The following is a 22,266-nucleotide window of genomic DNA, read 5'->3' as shown; positions in this document are numbered from 1 at the left end:
GGATACGCACCTGACTATAAATGGAAAAAGTCCTCACTATGGTTGATGAAAGAGATACCTAAATACTGTATCGGACCATGTGAAATTTGAAAATAAATAATTTGTTATGTGGAGCGGGGGAGATGAAATAAAACCACCACCAGGGAACAGCAAGGACTGATCAAAGTTTATAACGAGGCCCGAGATCCTACGAAAATCTTTGAGTACAGAAACTATATAGAATTAATAGAACGCTCTGAGCCAGAACTGTGTCGTCAGCGTATTGTTGTACAGCGTACTTGCTATCCTTTTTATGACATATAGTTTATAACCCTTTCAAGGTTTGCGTGGACTATAACTCAATCTAACCTAGCGGTTCCCTAACTGGGGTGCATGAACCCCCAGAGGGTGCGTGAGTCCATCCCAGGGGGTTCATGAGACGTTTCTGAAAGTCAAAACTATAGTACTTTTTGTTGAACAAAAATCTGATATATCATATAATTTAGTAATGGACAAAAGTTGTACCTATCGACAAACTCTTTCGCGTTCCATACGCATATGTTGCCATAGTAGTACCGTACCATGCATGTGATGAACATATGCGTAGGAGCCCAATTTGATTTGGCGGGGGGGGGGGGGGGCTGTAACGACTTGCCCGAAAAAATATAACCAAAATGTTCTGCGCGCTTCGCGCGCGTTCAACACGTTAATGTGCATATCATATAGGTATTCATCGGATATTCACATCGGATGCCAATAACATACAATCAGGGGCGTCGTGCGAAAATAAAAAAAAATTGGGGGGGGGGGGCGTGAGCAGGTGACGACTATCTAAGCGGAGCGCCACCACAGGTTGGCGCGCAGCGTACAAGAAAATTTTTCGTCTGGCAGACCCCTCAGATTGCAGGAAAAGGCACTTCCCGTGCCTTATGGCAGTAAGCAACAACCCTAAAATTGATAAAAATTTCCGGCAATTTTTTTATTTTGGGAAATATTCTCGAAGGAAGTGATCGCCATTTATTCCTCAGTTTACCAATTCCTCGTCTCCCAGAAGCGCCCAAAATTTCAGAAATCGAAACATTTTTGTGTTGGCTGATCCATGATCACCGCCCATGCCCGTGAGAAGTGGTGACTGGGTGAAGAAAAAGCTATGCCGTTTGAAAACATGGGCAGAAAAAGCGAAAGTAGCGAAACCTAAGGTAAAACGTGCGACAACGAAGTGATTATTTTCCAGGTTAATTGTGACTGTATCAAACGCGAGCTTAGGACAAACATATTCAAAGGCAATGGCATTACTAATCCCGATATGTCGTCTTTGAGGTGTGTGGAAAATCCGCAACTACCATCAAAGAGCAATTGACTATTTAGTCTACTTTTGACAAAATTGGGGGGGGGGGCTGTGCCCCCCGGGCACCACTGGGCACGACGCCACTGCATACAATCATTTGCCGTGTTATTACCCTTCTATATTGGTTAGAATTGTTGGGGAAGTCGTTACAATAATAATGATAATGATAATATCAGTTTCACCATTGAAAAACACATTGCAAATTATATTTCTTTCAGTAGGTGCCCGAAAAATTCTCATCATATTGCCCGAATTTTCACAAAAACTTTTGGTTGGGGGCTGCGGCCCCCCCCCAGCCCCCCCCGCCTCCTACGCATATGGTGATAAATAACTGAATTATGAAACAGACACAGGCTGCATGACTTTGGTGAAGTTGGTGAACGCATGACAGTACGTCCTGAAGATAAAGAGCTGAGAAAGTAACTGAAATGTTGGCCAAAGTAATTTTTATTATTTTTTGGAAATTCCAGATGACCTCCATTTTTCCCGACACAAAGCAAAGATAGCATAAATTCATGCTTGAAAATTGTTGTTGAGTGACAACATGCAGTCACTAGCCTGTTTTAACATGATATATCTTTTCAATATTACACTATGAACTTGATCTTTTACGAAGCACTGTTATGCGTATTATAGTATAGTATAACTCAAATCGTGTCTCGAAACGTTGGGGTTCGTGCCTCTGACATCTGACACTCTGACATCGTTAAGTTAGGGAAACCCTGATCTAACCCCTCTGAACTTGAGCTATATCCTGTTGTTGTTCACTGTACTCGATAGACGGGGACTCTATACAATCGTAACTCTCGTGACTTTTAACTTCACACAACACACGTTCGCATTCAAAATTCTTTAACTGTTTAATTCTATTGCATATAGGCTACACACACATGTCGCAAAGGGATTGTCCATAGACTGTTTGAATCTCTACGTTGTAATAGGTATCGGATGCGCCTGGATTTTGTTAAGTTGGAAGTTGGTTAGCCTAGAGAAAGTGTCGTACAAAGAGTTTATACCGTGTGTTTGGTTGCTAAATTATTCTGTCGAAGATGAAGATATTAAACAAAGTAGCATTGGTGACTGGTGGAGCAGAGGGAATTGGCAAGGCCCTCTGTCAGCGCCTTCTTGAACATGGAGCAAAGGTACTGTTGATATTTTAGTTCTTTCATTTCATGGACGAATATAATTATTAAAACATGTGAGAGAGAGAGAGAGAGGTGGAGAGAGGGGGGGGGGGTGGGGGGGGCAAGTCAATACGTTGATTCGAGGTCGCGGAAAAAGAGAAGGGGACAAATATTATCAATGAAAAATCGAACAAGGTTACGCTAATTTCTCGTTTCCTATGTCGTGTATTCAACACACCGGCCAACTACATACCCAACGTTATACTTTAATGATACAAACATTCCGTATCCTGCGACGAGGAGTAATATATGTTCATTTCAGTTAACCATTAAGGATATTCGAGGAATTCTTTTTTATAGCATAACGAATGTTAACTTTTGATGGCAGGATGTATTCTTCCTTTTTTCTTTTTGTATGCTTGTATAGCTTGTCGCCATCCTCGATATAAACGCGGACTTGGGACAACAAACGGCGACAGAATTTTCTGAAAAGTTTGGCAGTGACAAAGTTCGATTTATTCATTGTGACGTGTCAAAGGAAGCTAAACTACACGGTGAGTCTTCCAAATACTCAATAATTTGTTTCTCACGTCAACGGGAAGCCGTAATACTGTAATACTGTCAGTCGATGGCAGGGGCCTGAATTATGTGGGGACGGGGGGACACATCCCCTCTCCTCCCCACTTTCTGAAGGGTGTGGGACACAATTTCAAATCCCCCACCTTCCGGTTTAGTGAATGGCTCGTGTAGGCGCTTCGCCTATCGGGCTCAAAATAACTCGTGTATCTCATAAAGGGAGCTCAAATATTGTGCTACATGAGATTAGTAGGCCTATAGTTATTAATGTTATACTATCAAGTGTTCAACCCCCCGATGAAGAATAGAACTTTTCAACAGGGTTGAAAAGAATTACGGATTTCATTTCTAGCGTTAATTAAATGAGGAACAGCGCCCAAACACCGCTGAGGCTATCTGCTAAGCCACAAGACAATGAGACAGATACATATATGGTCACCATATGGTGCTAAGCTGCTAGTCTAGTTGTTGCTATATATAATCATGCTACTCATTATACCTCAAATTTAGCTTAGTAGTTAGCTTAGTACCACATATGTTCAAAAAACATTTTATATGTTATTAAGTTAACTGCCAAGTACAGTACCGTAACATGCGGTGGGGGAGGGGGGAGGGGCAGGGGACCACTGTCCCTAATTCCTAGTTGACAGTAGGCCAACGATACTATGATTGCCTGGACAGTTTGAGCTATTTCAGTTAGTGTTCATATCATTTATTCTGATTTCATCAGTCAGTATATTGTTCAACCTCTAGATTCTAGGCACATGTGGTAGGAAAGGTTTAGTTTTAACCGCTCGGATCGCGGATGCGGTCACCGTGTTTTTGTTTCGCTTTTACCAGCTTTGTTAAAATAACAATACTTAAACGTAGAGAGCTCTCCGCTTAGATAGTGTCATCATGGTCCCATGAGGAAATGGCACACACACGGAAAAAAGTAGGTTCTATGCCGTACAAGATCACTGGCGGATCCAAGGGGGGGCCAAGGGGGGCCATGGCCCCCCCAAAGGTGAGCCAAAAAGTGTTTCCGAACATCCGCTAAATCATATGATTGGAAATTAAAAAAAGCGAGAGGAATAGCAGTGGTAGACTAGTCTAAACCTTTTCGTTTTATGGTTTAAAATTAAATGCAGAGCTCCCAACTGACCCGCAATTCGCGGGAATTAGACCCGCATTCTAACACCCAAACCCGCTGACCCGTACAAGCGTCCGAAAAAACCGCATTGTAATTGTCAAGTATACATAAAAAAAAAATTGCATCAAATTTTGACTTAGCAACCATCATTTCTTTAGCATTTAGCATAACAGAGTATAAACCTCCTTTACAGCATCATTTGAACCTCAAATTAGCCTATAATTCTTTTCATTGGGGCGAGCAGCGAACATTTTCATGCCACGGGAAAGAATGAATTATCACCTACTATTCAATTTATTGATGTTACACACAAAAAAATGCATATTTCTCAGAAAATTTTGGGTGACAAAAGCCTTTCTAAGGGCCACCATTTTACATGTAGGCATCACCAGGATTCCAAAAAAAATCAAAAGGGGAGGGGGACACCCCCTCCCCTTATACCCCTCCCCCAGGAAAGCGATTCGTGTCATGGACCAGCATTTGCCTTCTCAAGAGTTGGGAGCTATGTAAATGTATGAGCATGAGGATTTACAGTTTAACACCATTTTGCAGTTACAGGCTGGTTGTAAGAAATTTATAACCTATGAGAAATAAAATTTCTTGAGAAAGATGATCCCAACTTTGTTTCATAAATATTTTAGAAAATTACACCTGGGAAACATTTCTTTAGAAGTAAAGTAACATCACCATTGTACACTTTTGTCGCACCAAATTGCATCTGAGGGCATTCAGCAATAGAAAATTTTCCAAAGGGGAGGAGGGCACCCCCTCCCCAGTGGCGGCGGAACCGGGGGGGCTTGGGGGGGGGGGGCTCAGCCCCCAATGAAAAATGGGGCAAATGCATGATAAGCCCCCCCCCCAATATTTACCAAGGTTCCGAAACGTGCATCTGTCCATTTTTCAATGCATACTTGTCGATCTGTCCGATGCACACGTATACTATATAGGTGTAATAATTTTAGTAATTGCTGGGGGACCCTCGGCCCGTCCCCTGGCTATAGACCACATTGTCACCCCAACCGCGTCTTCACGCCCCGTGAAAAGTGGAAGAAGTTAGTGTGAGTACCGGTAAGCGTAACACAACTTCGTCTTAGGCCGATGACTTGCCTCATTTCAGCCAGTTCTCCAACATCCCCTTACTTAGTGGCGGAGCGTCCATATATACAGTCAGGGGCGAATGCCCCCCCCCCCCCCTGACGGACTCAAATGGACTGCTGACGCCCTTTTCAGCTTTTCACTACTTTTTTACTTATTCGCGATTATTGACTATTTTATTGCGCTCTCATATACCTATTGACATTTGTCATATTCTGTTGGTGTAATTTTCCGACAAAATGGCGACGACACCTATTTATTCTCCGTTTATCTGCAAATTAGTAAGGCCCGAAAGGGTGATTTCCTGCAATCTAGGGAGTATCTTTACTCAAAAATTTTCTGACCGCTCCGCGCCAACCTGTGGTGGCGCTCCGCTTAGATAGTGTCCAGAGCCGTATATTGGCTCTGATAGTGTCGAAAGCGCCCCTACAGACTATTCTTGCCCCCCCTGACCAATACCCCTAGCTCCGCCACTGCCCTTACTACACTCAAAAACGTCTTTGCGAGTACACTTCGAGTAATAGCTACTCTCTTATTAAAACACCATCGAATATACAAATTACAATGTTTTTACAGACTTTCGTGCAATCTGAGAAATTGCAGGCTTGAGACCCATATTCTAGGGGTAGGTATTCGAAGCATAAAACACTTGGGAAGTGCCGTTTCCGGCCATCTGGGGGTTTGATAAAACTCAAATTTTTTTTGTACGCTCCGCGCCAACCGATGGTGGCGCTCCGCTTAGATAGTGTCCACACATTAGCACCCCAATAATTTTTTCCGTTCCGCCGCGCCTGCCCCTCACCTTAGACCCCTTCCCCATGTCACTCTAATTCCACTTTGGCCCCTCCCAAACAAAGGCCCTGGATCCGCCAGTGTACAAGATCTTAATATCAACTATACGTGATTTTCTTCGAAATCAAAACGTCAGAACGGTTCCAGAAGGCCGTCAATGCTTTACTAACAACATATAGCGAATTTTCAAAGTGTTTAAACAGTCTGATCGTAGATGGACTGGGTACGGTCTAGGTTATACGTCACGTAAATAATATAAAACTTCCCTTCACTTTCAGAGTCATTTCAAGAAGCATTCGATGTGTAATTATATAAAACCTGCCATCTCTTTCAGAGTCATTTCAAGAAGCATTCGATGTACACGGGCAGCTTGATATTGTAGTGAACAACGCTGGATTAATCGCAAAAGACAACCGAAAGACAATTGAGATTTGTTTGGTACGTATAACGTGTAACCGCAGCAGCATATAACGTTTGGAAGTGGCTTACACTATATAGCAGCTGCTCTCAAAGGGGACCCGCGGGCTGCATCCGGCCCTTGAGATTTCTATCTGGCCCACGGAGGAATACTTGGCATGCTCTTATTGTGGATGCTGGCCCGTAACGCCTTAATAAGGCATGGCCACAATTCTAACCTACATACCATGCACATTGTCAATCTATAGAGATATTGGGAATTCGATTCCATCAAGCAGTGGCTCCTTGCAACCTTTTTTTGGGGGGCATTCTGGCCCTCGTAGAAAATTAATTGAAAACCATTGCCGTACAACATTTTAATCAAATAATACTGCATTATTAGCCATATTTTTCGATAACGCCAATTTATGACGACCTATCAAGTTTACTTTCACAAACGGCCTCTTTGGTAATAATGAGGGTTTCCTCGGCCAGATGGCTATTCGAGTTGCGGGGGTGGGGATGAGTATTACAAGTAGTGCGTATCAAGAGCAAAAGAGTTGATAATATCTCCAGGGCTATATATAAGTTTACTGTAGGCTGGCAACCCCCGATTACCTGGACAGACCTCGGCTCCGCCATCCTTTTTCCTTCATATAACCCCGGGCTATTGGCACCTGCGTCACCTTTCCAAAGTAACCAGTAAACGGCCATACGTTATCATAAAGATAGTATCAAGATATCCTAATATGATTTAGCAAAAATACTCTATTCATATTTGAGGAGGAAGTTTTTGATGTTGCTTGTTTCTATATTGTCAGGTAAACTAATGCAAGCCTGTAATAAGTCCGATCGTTGACAATGCATTAGGTAGTTTATCTTTAAACTTGATCAAATTTGAAAGCTTAATATGTGCTGTACGTACCACTATTTCACTTGCCCTCCACCCTCCCATTTCCTGACCGATATTCATTAACTGCTCTCTATGAGATAGAAACAAAACAAACAAACAACCTATGTACCCTAACATTTGTCTTCTTTAATGTACATATTGACATAGATAACACTTTTAATATTGTAGTTGGCAGTCATTAATGGATGTTTAATCGCTGAAGAATTAATGACGAAAGAACCAAGACCAGAGAAAGGCATCATCGTAAACACATCATCAATCTCCGGTAAGTTCCATTTGAGAGAGAAGTCAATCGAGTAAATGTATACAACTAAGACAAGTATGATCAAATCTTAAAGCAGTTTGGTGCAAAGGCCTATATGAACCACGGATAGGATGGCTTAGGTATTGACTAGCCACACTTAATAATTTGCCTAATTACAATCAAGAAGAAGATGACACATTCCAATATAGGCCTGTATTAGTGGAGCAGGTCGGGAGTAACGGGGTGTATCTCCCTCCTACCCACTCAATAATTTTCGAAAAAAAGGTGAACAACAAGAAGGAGAAATAGAAGGAGATACATTCCAAAGAAATTTCAGAGTAAATCGTCTTTCTGACATTTAAAACAAAAATACATACTGCTATATACTGCTGACGACTGTTCGACTGGCGAGTTTGAGTCGTTTCAACAATTGGGCTTTTGTCAATAAAGTCAATAAGTAAACATGTTAACTCGCTTGCGTTATGACTAGCTAACTTGAACGTTAACTTAAGTAAATCTTCATAACTGTTACCCTTCTCGGGTATATATATATACATTTTCCTGCTTTTTCCCGAGACACTGGTAGTAGGATCCAGAACCACATATCACTTCTGCCACTTTTATACCAAACGGCAAGTTCAACTTGCGAACTACCATTTCCCATGTGGCCTATACACCACGGTCATGTGGCATGTACCCCGAGAGCTGGTCACGTTTGGTAGACTCGAGTTTTTACGTTTTGGTGACGTTTGGTGACGAGTCTTCGGGTCTAATACCTTTATATTGGTGTGAACGTTGACATGGAGATAACATAAGACTGCAGATTAGTTTATTTGTTGTGATTGAGTATACTATATATTGTTACCTATTAACCTACTGGTATGTATAATACCCGATAACAACTGCTTCCATAATATCTATAATACTAGAGATTCCCTTTAATTAAATAGATTAGTGATCCAATCCAATGTAATTTCTATGTAAAGCTATATAATCCATTCCTTCTTCTTCTCCTTTTCTGTATACAGGCATGGTGGTTCAGGATACAAACATCCTGAACAGTAGCTACTTTGCAGCTAAACATGGCGTAGTGGCCTTTACCAAATCTTTGCCGGTAGGTTATGTTTTGTCAATTGTTCCTCTCTTAAGGCCAAGATCGGTTGGGTCTTGTGTGATTTAGAAGACAAAGATGATTATAGGATACCTATTCGTCTATATATTACGAAGAAGTCATGTAAACGTCGTCAAACGTTGCACCGTCGTGTGTAGAAGGTAGTTTTTTCGGTTAAAACCCTCAAATAATAGTTGTTGTATATAGTAGAAATCAAATCGTATTTGTATTGACGGATTGTTTTTGTACGTTTCATGATGACGTTTGTCAGCAGTTATGACGAAAATATGACCGATATCATTTTAATTTATGTTTTCCACGCTTCTATGGTTCTTTATTTCTAGACCGACAATTTTCACAATTAAGTATCGTTTAATTAAATGTTTTCTATAACAGAATGGTGATGGGAGAAGATGAGAAGATGTGTGTTCAATTATACAATGAGAAAAAAAAGGGTGTGATATACAAACACATGTTCTTTAAATTAGAAAATAATTCGGTTCCGCGTTATACATAATGTTGATCTATTGTTTCTTAACCTCTAATAAGGTTGCCCAAGTAACCAATGTTCTTTCAATTGTTCATATCAAGAGACTCCGGATAACGTCAGGAACCAATTATTCTTAATTTTCTTTTTATCTTATTTCTAATTCATTGTGTTTGTCAGCTCACAAAATATTTGGTTTCCTATTGAATTAAGATTTTTTCCGATAAGGTGATGATAATTGTCTGTGTTTGAAACTAAAAGCTAAACTATAGCCAGTGTGAGTAATAACACTGTACAAGAACTTATAGACGTTATTTTATTGATCTGTATGTGTAGCCATAAAGGTCATCGACATTTTCTTCGGATAGAAACTTTCCTTTCCTTTTATTGAATCCTCCTTAACCGTGGGAATAAACTTGGCAGTTTTAAAAAGCAGCAGGAAAATAACTTTGAAAGCGCTTAGAACATTTTGCACGTTATATTAGGGCCAACACTGCCGGTACTCCATGTTTAGTTCCTTAATGGGTAGTTAATTCAGTCCCAATTTGTGCAACTTTTAAGATCGAATCATCGACTGAAATTATCCCCTATGGTTTTAGAATTTTTTTGTTTAGATTTTCCCTATTGGTTACTATTGATGTGTATACTAGCATATATTCTAGCAGACAATTCTAGCAGAACCGTCTAGCACACGTACCGGTAACACTTTACAGTTACTGGTTCTGCTTGCGTCGTGACTTCGACCTCCATTTAAGTTAATGAACACCGAATTATGCATTTTGTATATTATATATCTGTATGCTTGAAGTTGATCATAACCTTGCCATATTTTCACTATGAATAGGCAAGTGCAGACAACTTCAGTAAAGACTTACGAGTGGTTGCGATTTGCCCTGGGATAGTCTTAACCAACATATTCAAGAAACAAGACGTCGTGGATGATAACGTTATGACGAAAGAATTAGACAATAACAAGGACTATGTAACAAAGTACGTCTTCTATATTACATACGTTTACATGCGATTACATGAATTACGTTTATTAAATACTTATTCTGTAACAGGATATTATGGTGGTCAGGGGCGGCGATTTGTTTTAAATATTGGGGGGGGGGGGGCATTTGCTTGGGTACAGGCGCGTAGGAACTTTTATACCCAAAATACTATCAAAGCGGAGCGCCACCATTGGTTGGCGCGCAGCGTACAAGAAAATTTCTGGTTTTGATAGCCCCCAGATCACCGGAAATGGCACTTCTCGGGCTTGAAAATGACCAACCAGATGTACACTTTTGCCTGAGAACCAAGTTTTTCCAATAGTGTTTTTTTTTTCATCCATAACCTTTTTCAAGATTGTCACCAGTAACACATCATGTTCGACTCATCGCATCTCCTGTGGATCATTGCTTTTGTAGGTAATTCTAAGTAACGGCTCACAATACCCGTCAGCCCCACTTTTCAAGGTTTTAAGCCCATTATTTGTTCAGAATTTGAATAATAAATTCACTTCAAAACATACCCATAATGTTGCACAAAATTTCATCTATGGCCAACCAATATAGAAAAAAACCCTTCAACCCCTAACAGACCGGTCAAAATTGCACGGGTAGAGGGAAGTATGATGAAGAATGTTGGTCAGGGAATTTTCGAAAATTCAGACACGGTTAATTTATTGGTATACAAATATTAAAACCTCTTATAACGGCTACCATAAAACTTCGATATCATAAAAAAAAATACAAAAAATATGCTCAAGGGGGGGAGCGGTCTCCCCCTTGGCACCCCCCCCCCTGGTTTCGCGCCTGCGGTTGGAAATCTTGTAGGAAACAGGCCAAATGGAAACCCAGTGAACCCATATCGATGTGGATAATAATAAACAGTTCTTATATAGCGCAAGTTACAATAAAGTCTCGCCGCGCTGTACAAAAGAAAGTGAAAGATATGTACACAATATACAATAAGAGTAAACATAACAATTATAACAATGAAAACAGATGTGTCTTCAAAACAGTTTTGAACATCTCCACAGACACGACATTCTTTATGTTGATTGGGGGTTTATTCCAAAGGAGGGTTGAGGAGTACTGGATAGATCGCTCGCCATAAGATTTAGTGGACACAGGGTGCATAGAGAGCAATGATTGGGTGCTAGAGCGCAGACGGCGAGTTGGGGTATAACTTTGAACAAGTTCACCAAAGTAGTGTGGCGCAATAGGCCTACCATGAATATATTTAAAGGTTAACAGGAGTACCTTGTAATCAATACGCAGTTTGACAGGTAGCCAATGAAGGTCATGAAGTATGGAGGTGATGTGAGAGACAGGGCTAGTGCGAGTGATCAGCCTGACAGCAGAGTTTTGAATGCGTTCCAATTTAGCCAGTTGACTATCAAGGAGACCAAAGAGCACAATATTGCAGTAGTCCAAGCGTGATGTAATAAAAGCATGGACAAGTCTCTCGGTAGTTTGATCGTTCAAAAAATGAAGAATTTTACCAACCTTGTGAAGAGCGAGAAATGCAGCCCGGCAGATATCATTTACATGACACTCCATGTTCAGATTTTTGTCAAATATGACTCCTAAGTTACGAACATGTGAAACAGGTGCAATCGAGGCATGTGCAACTCTAACAAGTGGGATAGGAGTGACAGATCTCACATATATGATTGTACGTACTTACAATCATACACAAGAGATGAACAGATATTTTGATAATAATCATGAGTGACAACATGCTATACGATCACGGGTCACAGAAACGACCACGAAGAGTCATTTACCTCATGCAGCTGTGTTGGATGAAGTTTTAGCCACCGCCAGATATGATTTGGATAAATAATCTCACGCATTATTTTCTATTTATAGCCACACAAAAAACTATGCCACCAAATATTGGGGGGATATTAGATACTATATCCCCCCACCTAAAATATTGCGGGGACATATCCCCCCCCCCCCCATGATCGCCGCCCATGATGGTGGTTAAAGCTGATTGCGGATTTCCAATGCTAAAAAAGCCATCACAATGCAATACATTTGACTTAACTACCCAAGTTTCATGACAAATAATGAAATAGGCCTAATTTAAACGACTCGCGATGAACTGTTCTTTAAACGATTTGGTTATTTTTCTTTCTAGTGTTTCAGTTGTTGTGGATGCCTTCATTTTGGCGATAGAGGACGAGAGCTTACACGGAGACATCATTACTGCTGTCGGTAGTGAAGGCATTAAAGTTGTGACATAGACAGGGGAGCTCTATCTGCTACTGATTCCTGCTAAATAAGATGTTTGTCAACCAGAGGGGATGTATTACAGTATCTATAGGAACATACATTGGATTTCCGTAGTTATTCATAATTAATAATCTTCAAATACGCTAGCCATTCAATTTTTCCACAGGAAAATGATATATTGAGTACTAAATATTGCTACTGGTAACAAAACAATAATAGTATAAATAATCATATCAAAAATATACTATCACAGTTATTTGCTTTCAAAATACAAATAAATTAAATGTATTCATTCTCTTCGTTATTTTGTTTTGTTTAACTTTATTCCTCTTGTCAACCCCCTCTCTTTTTAATGAAGATTCGCCTAGCTAACTTATACGATTATGTTGTTCCATACCAACGCTGTGATTGTGTTATCTGGATTAAAAAGTTAATTCCTTTACTAATTTAATCTTACCAAGTACACTTTTAATGTTCCTTTTCGTCTTACCTGTTGAATGTTTATTAACATTGCCAAATATTGTAGACAATACGATTTTAGTAAAAGTAACCTTTTTTGAGAAATGTCGGTCTGCAGTCGCTGTTCAAAGGATTTGTACCAAACGAAGTCTTCGGCTTTGAGTACAGTGTGTCTGTATGTTGCCGTGTTGGCCGAATCTAACCGTAATAGTAATTACCGTAATGATCCGCGTTATAGTCATTGCCGACTTTACGGAACGCGGTCCCCCTCCCAATTCTGCAAGGTCGGTTAAAGTGACTCCATAGTTTTACCTCTTGGGAAACCAAAAGAAGTATACATGAATATGTATGAATTATCGGAAAATAACTTCAACTCCAATTGAAACAAAATTGACCAAGGCATCTGTAGTATATTTATATAGTATGTGGTTCTTCGAAACCACCCGTTGGTCTATCCGCTGACCTAATGACCTCTATATACCAAATATCAGATTGTATATACACCAATATGTATCAACTTAAACCAGTTCGGCATTTACTCGTTTAGAATAAAGACGTATAAATATATAAGCCCGTTCTCATGTGTTTTGTACTGCGTGTTTCGTTTGGTTAACTAAGTGAGTTAAAGCAGCGAATACGTCAGCATTAAAATTTAAACAGGAATCCAATCTGTGAGACGATGAATACAAATAGCGATTTGCGGCTTTGCACAGTCTAATAGTTCTGTGCTGATAGCGCAAACAGCGAAGTGTCAGACTGGTTCACCTTTGACCTAGATGTTATCGCACTGGATGTATGGTTCTATCATAAATCGTACGAGATATTCCTTGGTCATACCAGGGTGCTGCTACTCTAACAGCTCCCTGGTCATACTAGTACACCAACACAACAATATAAAACGTTAAATTGTAATCAAACAACGATTTGAGTGCATACAAGACATTTTGGATCTTGTGCGCAATTGTTAGTAATTATATAAAGCTGTGAACAGAGCAAACGTAAGATGAAGATTAAGAATAAGGTAGCCTCGGTTACAGGTGGAGCTGACGGGATAAGTAAAGCAGTCTCTCAGCGTCTCCTGAGCAAAGGTAAGAGATTCGGGCTCTATGGAGATCATCAACACACCGAAGTCAGTCTCTTAGATTCATATTTAACGTCCATGATTATGCATTGTCAATTGTCAACAACTCTGTAACTGGACGACATACATATGAGTGACTCGAACTCGGGACCTTATGATTGAAAGGCACCGGCGTTAACCACCGAGCTAACACTCTTGTAATCATTGCCTTGGCAATATAACCATTGCCGTGGCCATTACCCGGTAACGTGCACATATACCCCAAGGTAAAGCCGGTTGGTGTATTTTTGATCTCTGTGGGTAGATTTCAGACTCTGCGTGTAATAAGACACAATGATTTATGTATACATGTACACATTTACAGTACTTAATTAACACTCACTTTCCAAAAAACGTACCCTCTTCAATCAAAAGGGTAATTTTACCCACATAACATGTACTTTTGCACGAATTGTGTATATCGCAGTAACAAGGTGTAAAATAACCCTTCTAAGTATATTATTTTACAATAAAAAAAGGGTATATCACACCGACACCATTTATTTTGAAGTATCATGCATTACAGGGTAAAATCAAACAAACTAAGAGCTAATTATGTACTTCATGTGGTTGTATTTGGTTTTCACTTATAAATAGTGTAAAGTTCCTACTTGAGGGTATAATCACCCAGTATTTAAGTACAGAAAGTATAAATTTACTCGTTAATGGGATAATATATAGCTCTACCAGAAATTATTCTGTACTTTCGGGGATCATTATTTTAAAGCACCCTATAGTAAATACCAACATTTTGGAACGCAGAGCTGCACAGGCGACTATAGGCCCTTTTTCTTAAGTTCCAACAACCGAAACCGATGGACGAAAACCAAACAAATTACTGTCAAAAGGACGATGCCATAAGGGACCTCAAATTGCGGCGACTATAGGCCAGCTGTTTAGCTTGACATATTTTTGAATGGCCTATCGTGTTATAAATATGGAAATGTCTGTATGGTGATTAGCCAAAAAAACTAAACTGTTTTTTAGTGGGGGTTAGGGGGTCGTAGGCTAGGCCTATGTGAATTTTCGTGAAAGTTTAATGAGGCAAGACGAACTTACACAGTCAAAAGAGAAAATGATCCTGAGGTAATAATAACAAGGCGCCGCGCTTAACCTAATAATACGAAAACCCGATTAGCGGGCCCAGACAATTATCTATATAAGACCTACATAGGTCTAACCATATGCGACTGGGGGGGGGGTGCCACCCCTCTCATTGCTCAGAAGGTACCCCCAAACGAAGGTAGTCCCGTACGCTTATGTACATAACAAAAGAACGGAAAGTATATATAAGTTACCGCGATCATTTTCTCAAAAACACTGAATCCCTCCCCGTCTGGATTGGCCCATGAAGTCGGTTTGACTCACAGGTCAAACTTATGTAGCATAAACGTGAGTATCTCGAAGACATTTATTAACACAGTATTCTTGTAGTACAGCTGGAGCTACAATATTTTTTTGTCATGCTTGTGTACGTTTAAGACTTGTGTGCTATTTCGCACGGCCAGCATAACATGCTGAAGTATTGTCCAATCATATGTAAATTTCACTAAGGGTCCATTTTTTCTCTATATAGTTTGTTGCCATTCTCGATATAAACGAGGATTTGGGAAAGGAAACTGTGAACAAATTTTTTGAAAAGTTTGGCAGCAGCAAAGTTCGCTTTATTCATTGCAACGTGGCAGATGACAAGAAACTGAAAGGTTAGTAATAATTACGTAACATGACTATTGAATATTTACTATTCACAACTGCATTTTATGTATCTATTTATACATTTTTAAACAAATGAATGAATGGACGGACGGACAGATGGACAGATGGATGGATGAATAAATGGATGAATGAACGAAAACAATACAGCGTGTTACTCACTTAGTTTGTAAAAATAAAATGGTTTGCTAAAACTGGTTGCCAGACGTTAGCAGGTGTTTCAAGTTATCCCTTTCAACCAGTTTATACTTTCTGGTATTTCCAACCATTGCTTCCAGAATGTTTTCAAGGAGCGTTTGATGTCTATGGGACACTAGATAGGTAGGCACTGAAACCACAGAAGAGCAATCGAAATCAACCTGGTAAGAATTTCCAAATAGACATTGATTTGATCATGGTACAACTCGGATATATTTATATACACTCTAAAAACCAAAGTGCTGAAAACAGCACATAGAGTGCTATTTTACAGCACTTTCCAAGAGCCCTGAGAGGGACAGCACCCTAAGTGCTATAAATAACACTCTCAATGGTGCTAACTATACCAGCACCTGAAAAGTGCTGCAACAGTCCCGCACTTTAAGTGCTACCACCAGCACTGGAAAGAGCAAAGTAGGCACCTGTAAGTGCAAGTCCTTAGGTCAGTATTAGGGTGTACAGAGCACCACTTACTGTAGACTCAGAATCTGTATCACTTGCAAAATATGGAATGTAAAGGGTAGGTCAAAACACAGCATCACCTGACTGAAATAAAAGGGAACACATTTCTTTTCTTTCTTTCTTTTATTGCTTCCTGTACTTGAGAAATAAAATCATGAGTTAGACTTAAACCATATAGTGTAGACAGATTAGCTTAAGTATGTCAGCTAAGCCCTTTGTTTACTATAAAAATTTAAGGCTGTTGACCAGAAGTGCTAGAGTATATCCATGCATAGTGTTCTAGCCTAACTTTATGTTTACATTTAGCCATGGATGTTACTAAGTTAAAACATGATATTAATTTACTGTATTAGTACTGAGTGATATTGACAGTAGATGGGACTATGCACCCCTAAAATCCAGTAAAATCCAGTAAAATCCAGTAAAATCCAGATTCCAACTTGATAAGATCTCAGATTGGACAAAAATTAAATAAATAAACAAACCAGTTTTTACCACCCAATGAGGTTGAGTTTCCATGGTCCCTTATTTTGAACAACATCTTCAAACCTATTCACTCCACTCTTTTCATGAAGTCAAATGAAAATAACACCAACTTGATCCCCAAATGGGTCAAAAATAAACTGAAACACTGAATATCCTCTAACAGTCTGAATGAATGTTTTAAAACAAGATAAAAGTAACAGTGACAACACCCAATCAAGACTAAGTTAGGTAAACCTACGCTCCCAAGGGCGAACAAGTGCCTGACATATTGTGAGTCATTAATTATTAATGAGTAATTCATGTGAGTGGCTGTGGCTGAGATCTGGTGCAAGCAGTATCCCTCCCATGTTTATAAGCAACTTAAATTATCAACTGTACAACCTGAATAACTGGTCAAAACTTGATTTATCCATCACAACCAGGTTCATCTGGAGATGATTTTAGAGATATATGTGGGTCTAAGTTGTGTAGTGGTCAGTTTTGTATTTGTTTACCCTGTGTTGTAGGCCTTATAATTCTGTTAATGTCAAAAATCCAACTACACTTTAGATAATAGCTACATACTAAGCTCTAAAGGATTACAAGAATTGAAACACTGATCCCAAAGATAAAACATACGGCATGTTTTTCTACTACAAAATGGCCATTGCAACTTACTTAAGAAACGTTATGAGAAATCATGAAAGAGATTAATGCTTGTAATTAAAACGAATAAATTTTCAGACACGCTTGCAAAAAACTTTCCTTTATGCTTTTAAACTAAACTGTGAACAGTCTCTACTCCACATTTTGCAAAGCAATCCTTATCTCCTTTACACGATTACTTATCTTTTGACCTGATGGAGGTATGCCATACACCACAGTTTGGATAAAGGTGTAGAAATCTGTGAGCTGCACCGCATATGCTACAATAAAAACATAATGAACTTTCATTAGAATATCTGTAGCTGCTGCTACAATTCCACATGCTTGCCTGGAAACAGGTAGGGCAACTCCATCCAGAACTACAAAAAACTGCTGCAAGTCAGTCACATTGCTTCCAATGGCCAAGAGGTGTGGCTGTTTTCTGCTGAGTTGGCTTTTCTTTGCATATTCTTCCACATTTGTTCCGATCTAAGAAGAAAGGAAATTAATTCATGCATTAATTTCCAAAATAGTGCTGATTTCTTAAAACTTCAACTAGTCCAGCTGACAATTACTTCACATCCTGCTTGCATCACTAACCGTACTATTATGTATCTTGCCTGAACTGCTGCCTGGCTTGTGCCATGTTTTAACCAAATATAAAATCCATATTAATAACTAACCAGCTACAAGAATATGCAAATATAACTTGATTATAATACAGGATTATCTGGCTCAGGTACAGAATAGTCTACATTAACCCACATCTGGATCAGATAGTTTTATGTGGTTGACCCTTATCTCCTGAAGGAAAGACACATTTAATAAGAGCACCTACCTGGACCGCCCAGCACAGATTGAGCCAAGGGGCTGAGGCCTAGAGGACAGAATGTCAGTACCAATATCCCCTAGGCTCAAATGGTTAAAGATTGATCACTCTGCATGAATTTTGGCAGATCTTTCCCACTCAACACACAAAACAACTTACTGGTTGCCAGGCGATGAAGTAACGGACATTGTCATCTCGAATGCATTTTCTACTTTTCCTTGTGTTGAAAGACGGCAATAGGTGAACCTATGCAAAGAGACCGTACCTGGATGCATGTTCTAAAGAAGAAAATGAAAAGTTTCTTAATAATGAAAAACATAAAAACAGATTACATATCTCAACAAAACAGATGTATATGTCAACAAAATAGTGTGACGTGTCAGTTAGTAATTGTTTGTTCCTACTACTTGCTCTAGAAATTGCAATATACAAATTACACGTAGGCACTGCATGCCAAGAAAAAAAAAAAAAAAACATTATTCTGATATACTTTTATGTCCACTGAACCCAATTACATAGGCCTATGTCAATTTCACAGTCATAGGTCTTTTCAAAGTCACTAAAATAAATATGGTGGAAGACTGAAGGATTTCTGGGATTCTTCTATAATTGAAATTGGTTAGGCCAGGAAATTAATACTTTTGCTTATTGAATACACTGTTGGATGGAGGAAACTAAGGCATCAAGTGGTACAGTAACTCGTATCAATGAATGAACCAAGCAAGTGGCTATACAGGAACAACCCTACACCACCAGACTTACAACATTGGTTCTAGAATGTTTCTAGAATAATAACACACCCCTCCACCCACAGCGCTTTAACAGTACGTGGCTCAAGAAACAAATTTCCTTCAGTTTACCCTTACTCCACAGCTGGAATTAAAGCAAAAGTGAACAGGATTGCCAGCTTAATCAGTTTTAGTGAATGGGCCTAAGAACTGGCTACAAATTTAGACCCAATAGTTATAACTTTGATCTGAAATCTGGATACAAGTTTTAATCCACTGATTTCAACAATTTGCGAGCAATCTGATAATGATCTGGCTATTTTTGATTCACACGCTGCAGCCTGAATTGACACTTAAATGATCTTTGACCTCAATTTTTGGATACATTCGTGATGGGTCCCCTCCCATGGATCAGTTTAGCCAAGTTAACTTCAGTACTTGAAAATTCACATAAGACTGCAGGAGATAATACCACTTAATGAACTATCATTAGACAGGTAGATGCCCACCAATCACATAAGCTCCCACCAGCTTCTATGGTGTCAGAACTTAAGTCTTCTTCAAAATCTAGATTGGAATGTAATTCAGTTTTAGTTTAATCACTTTCATTCATTTCTTCCATGTATGTTTAAAGAAAGTTGGGTCCCAGACTCCCAGACAAACTGTTAACAGCATTGCCACTTTTCTGTACATGATTTCACCTATAGCAGTCTTTTAAAGAGCTAACATACTAAATATTCACTACAGAAAACTTGACTGAACTTGCACAATGAGAGTCACATGACTACAAAATGTTAGCACTTTTTTGAAACATACCCTCAGACTTTTCTGTTTCTTCAAATTCAAACTGAAGGTCCCGCAGAGCTGAGTTGGTGAGTACATGCTATGTACTTCCAAATGAAGCGGGAATGTACCCTCCCATTTCATCAAAAGTTATTGGTGACCTGATCTCCATACATCTGCTCAAAGTCTTGCAAAATCTACAAGTAAAAGAATAGAACAAGAAAACATGCAATGAATCCCAAAACATATCAGGTTTCTTTCATTTTTCTGCAAAAGCTTGAGTCTATAAACAGTATAAAAAAAAGCATGTTTAAAGTTTCACCGAAATTTGTTTCAAATTAATTGGAAAATTAAGCCTACCTATAGTCTTTCACTTTTCATGACAGAACATCTTAAATGAAGCATATTTACATTGGGAGTCATCATTTCAAAAAGAAAAAGATACTTATAGTAGGCCTTCCTTGATAGGTGCAAACAAGGCAAACATTAGGGTACACAACATTAAGCGATGCATGAAACATGGGAAACACTATGAAGGTCAAATAAGAATAGGATGTATACAATTACTCTGATCATTATTTTATGTTTACATTTACTTTAATTTTTCTTTAAACCTGAATAATGTATGACTGTGAAGTATGGTTTGTACTTGTACTTTGTAGGCTACTTCATTTTGTAGTCGGCAATCACACACAGACCTTACACTGCAAAGTAACATTAACAACACAACGTTAGGCCTGTTACCACAATAATGTTAGACCTAGGCTAGGCTACCACAAATTCAAAGCGTAATATGGACTGACAGGCCGTCCAAAACGTTCTCTTGTGGTCGTCTAGCGGCCATCGGCTCATATTCTTTAGGCATTGGCATATAAACCAATACCAATACTTATTGCATTGGGCCTGCCTCTCTTATACGTTACGACTATGTGATGGCCACTTGTGCAAACGCAGACTGTAGTACCAGTAGTACACCTCAATCGAATCGCCATTTGCGGCCATAAAGTTAGGCCTTATAAATGTTACAATAAGGAGGTAGGCTAGGCCTATATACGCCCAATCATAAACTTGGCATAGCCTAATGTTATATCAGAGCGCATTTGGCATTTACATACGTGAATAGACCTATGAAAATAAGTGGTAGGCTACCATCACTAAGACGTCGACAGAGGTATTATTTCAAGGAAATTCCCGACGTCATCAGCAAAGCTAGGTTATTGAAAACATGAATGATCACTCAAATTTCATGAAAGGTCGCCATATCAGCTTTCAAATATTCCTTACTCTGGAGAATATTCACAGACTTCAATTCAGAAACTTACGTCTGCCGGTGGAACGTTCGTCAGTTGTCACGTCTAGCGATGCGATATGCAACTATTTGGTTATAACCAATAGCGTTGTTGCATGTTACTGACGTCACCGCCTTCAGCCAATCAAAAGTTAATACGAAACTTTCAGCACTTAACAAGTGCAGTGCGTCACAACTGCGGCGATAGCACTTTGGTATGGTGCAAGTTATTTAACACTTGAAGGTTGAGATACTAGCTCTTAAAGTGCTAATTGATGACTAGCACCGTGTTGGAGCTACTAAATTAGCACTTCAGTTTTTAGAGTGTATATATATATATATATATATATATATATATATACATATATATATATAAATATATATATACATATATATATATATATATATATATATATATATATATATATATAAATATATATATATATATATATATATACATATATATATATATATATATATATATATATATATATATATATATATATATAGATCCCAAACTTTATGTTTTAAAAAGAGAGCATGCGGACTAAGATGCCTGTAATTTGCTAACAGAACCGAATAAGTTACATCGCAGGATTGTGTTGTAGCCTATGTATATCAAATGAGGTAAGACTGTTGATAAATGGCAGCAAATTGTAGCCTATGTATATCAAATGTGGTAAGACTGTTGATAAATGGCAGCAAATTTGTAATTTCACTATGTTCTCATCCAACACTTCTCCATCCCCAACCACATGCGACATTACTGGCAGTCATTGTAAATGTCAGGATATTATGTTCACATTAGTGGATGTTGAAACAACAATACCCCGGTCTCAGCAGCATAACCCTCCCCCTTTCCGCCCCTTTCGACCCACATGACGTGTTGGTAAACCTGTCCTGTAGGGTACGTCAGAAACTTGACTGATGAGGTCATGGCTCTGATTCTTTTTATGTCTGCATTTGATGGTGATGGTGGCGAGGAGATTCCGGTGCGGGGGTTGGGGGGGTTAGGGTGGGTGACAAATAGTCATGTTGGAACCAAAACCTCTCACCCTACAACAGCCGCTTTGGTGAGATAGTTTTGTCAATTTCAAACAGAATAATTTACCGCTAAATATTGTTTGTCAGATCGCAGGCATCAGTGGT

At 39.1% G+C, this 22,266-nt stretch overlaps 1 protein-coding gene and 1 long non-coding RNA gene across 5 annotated transcripts; one reads left to right on the top strand and one right to left on the bottom strand.

Annotated features, from left to right (window-relative positions):
• The first annotated feature begins 2,190 nt into the window (after window positions 1-2,190).
• On the top strand, window positions 2,191-13,385 carry LOC139979770 (15-hydroxyprostaglandin dehydrogenase [NAD(+)]-like). The gene is made up of 7 exons (XM_071990864.1): window positions 2,191-2,469; window positions 2,879-3,005; window positions 6,381-6,484; window positions 7,524-7,620; window positions 8,628-8,713; window positions 10,042-10,187; window positions 12,333-13,385. Exons 1-7 carry the CDS (start codon window positions 2,377-2,379, stop codon window positions 12,436-12,438), a joined length of 759 nt encoding a protein of 252 aa, XP_071846965.1. The 5' UTR covers window positions 2,191-2,376; the 3' UTR covers window positions 12,439-13,385.
• A 2,752-nt stretch (window positions 13,386-16,137) lies between these two features.
• LOC139980088 (uncharacterized) lies at window positions 16,138-21,461 on the bottom strand. Of its 4 annotated transcripts, none has more exons than XR_011797445.1 (4): window positions 21,152-21,461; window positions 19,863-20,026; window positions 18,478-18,596; window positions 16,138-17,978 (listed from the first exon to the last, which is right to left on the bottom strand). It is a non-coding gene; the product is annotated as an uncharacterized lncRNA (long non-coding RNA). The 4 variants fall into 4 exon arrangements; XR_011797447.1 differs by lacking the exon at window positions 21,152-21,461 and adding an exon at window positions 20,945-21,124; XR_011797446.1 differs by lacking the exon at window positions 21,152-21,461 and adding an exon at window positions 20,979-21,124.
• Between the last annotated feature and the right edge of the window lie 805 nt (window positions 21,462-22,266).

Source organism: Apostichopus japonicus, chromosome 14 (assembly GCF_037975245.1).
Source record: "Apostichopus japonicus isolate 1M-3 chromosome 14, ASM3797524v1, whole genome shotgun sequence".
Taxonomy (NCBI): domain Eukaryota; kingdom Metazoa; phylum Echinodermata; class Holothuroidea; order Aspidochirotida; family Stichopodidae; genus Apostichopus; species Apostichopus japonicus.
This window is presented reverse-complemented; position numbering and strand designations above follow the sequence as displayed.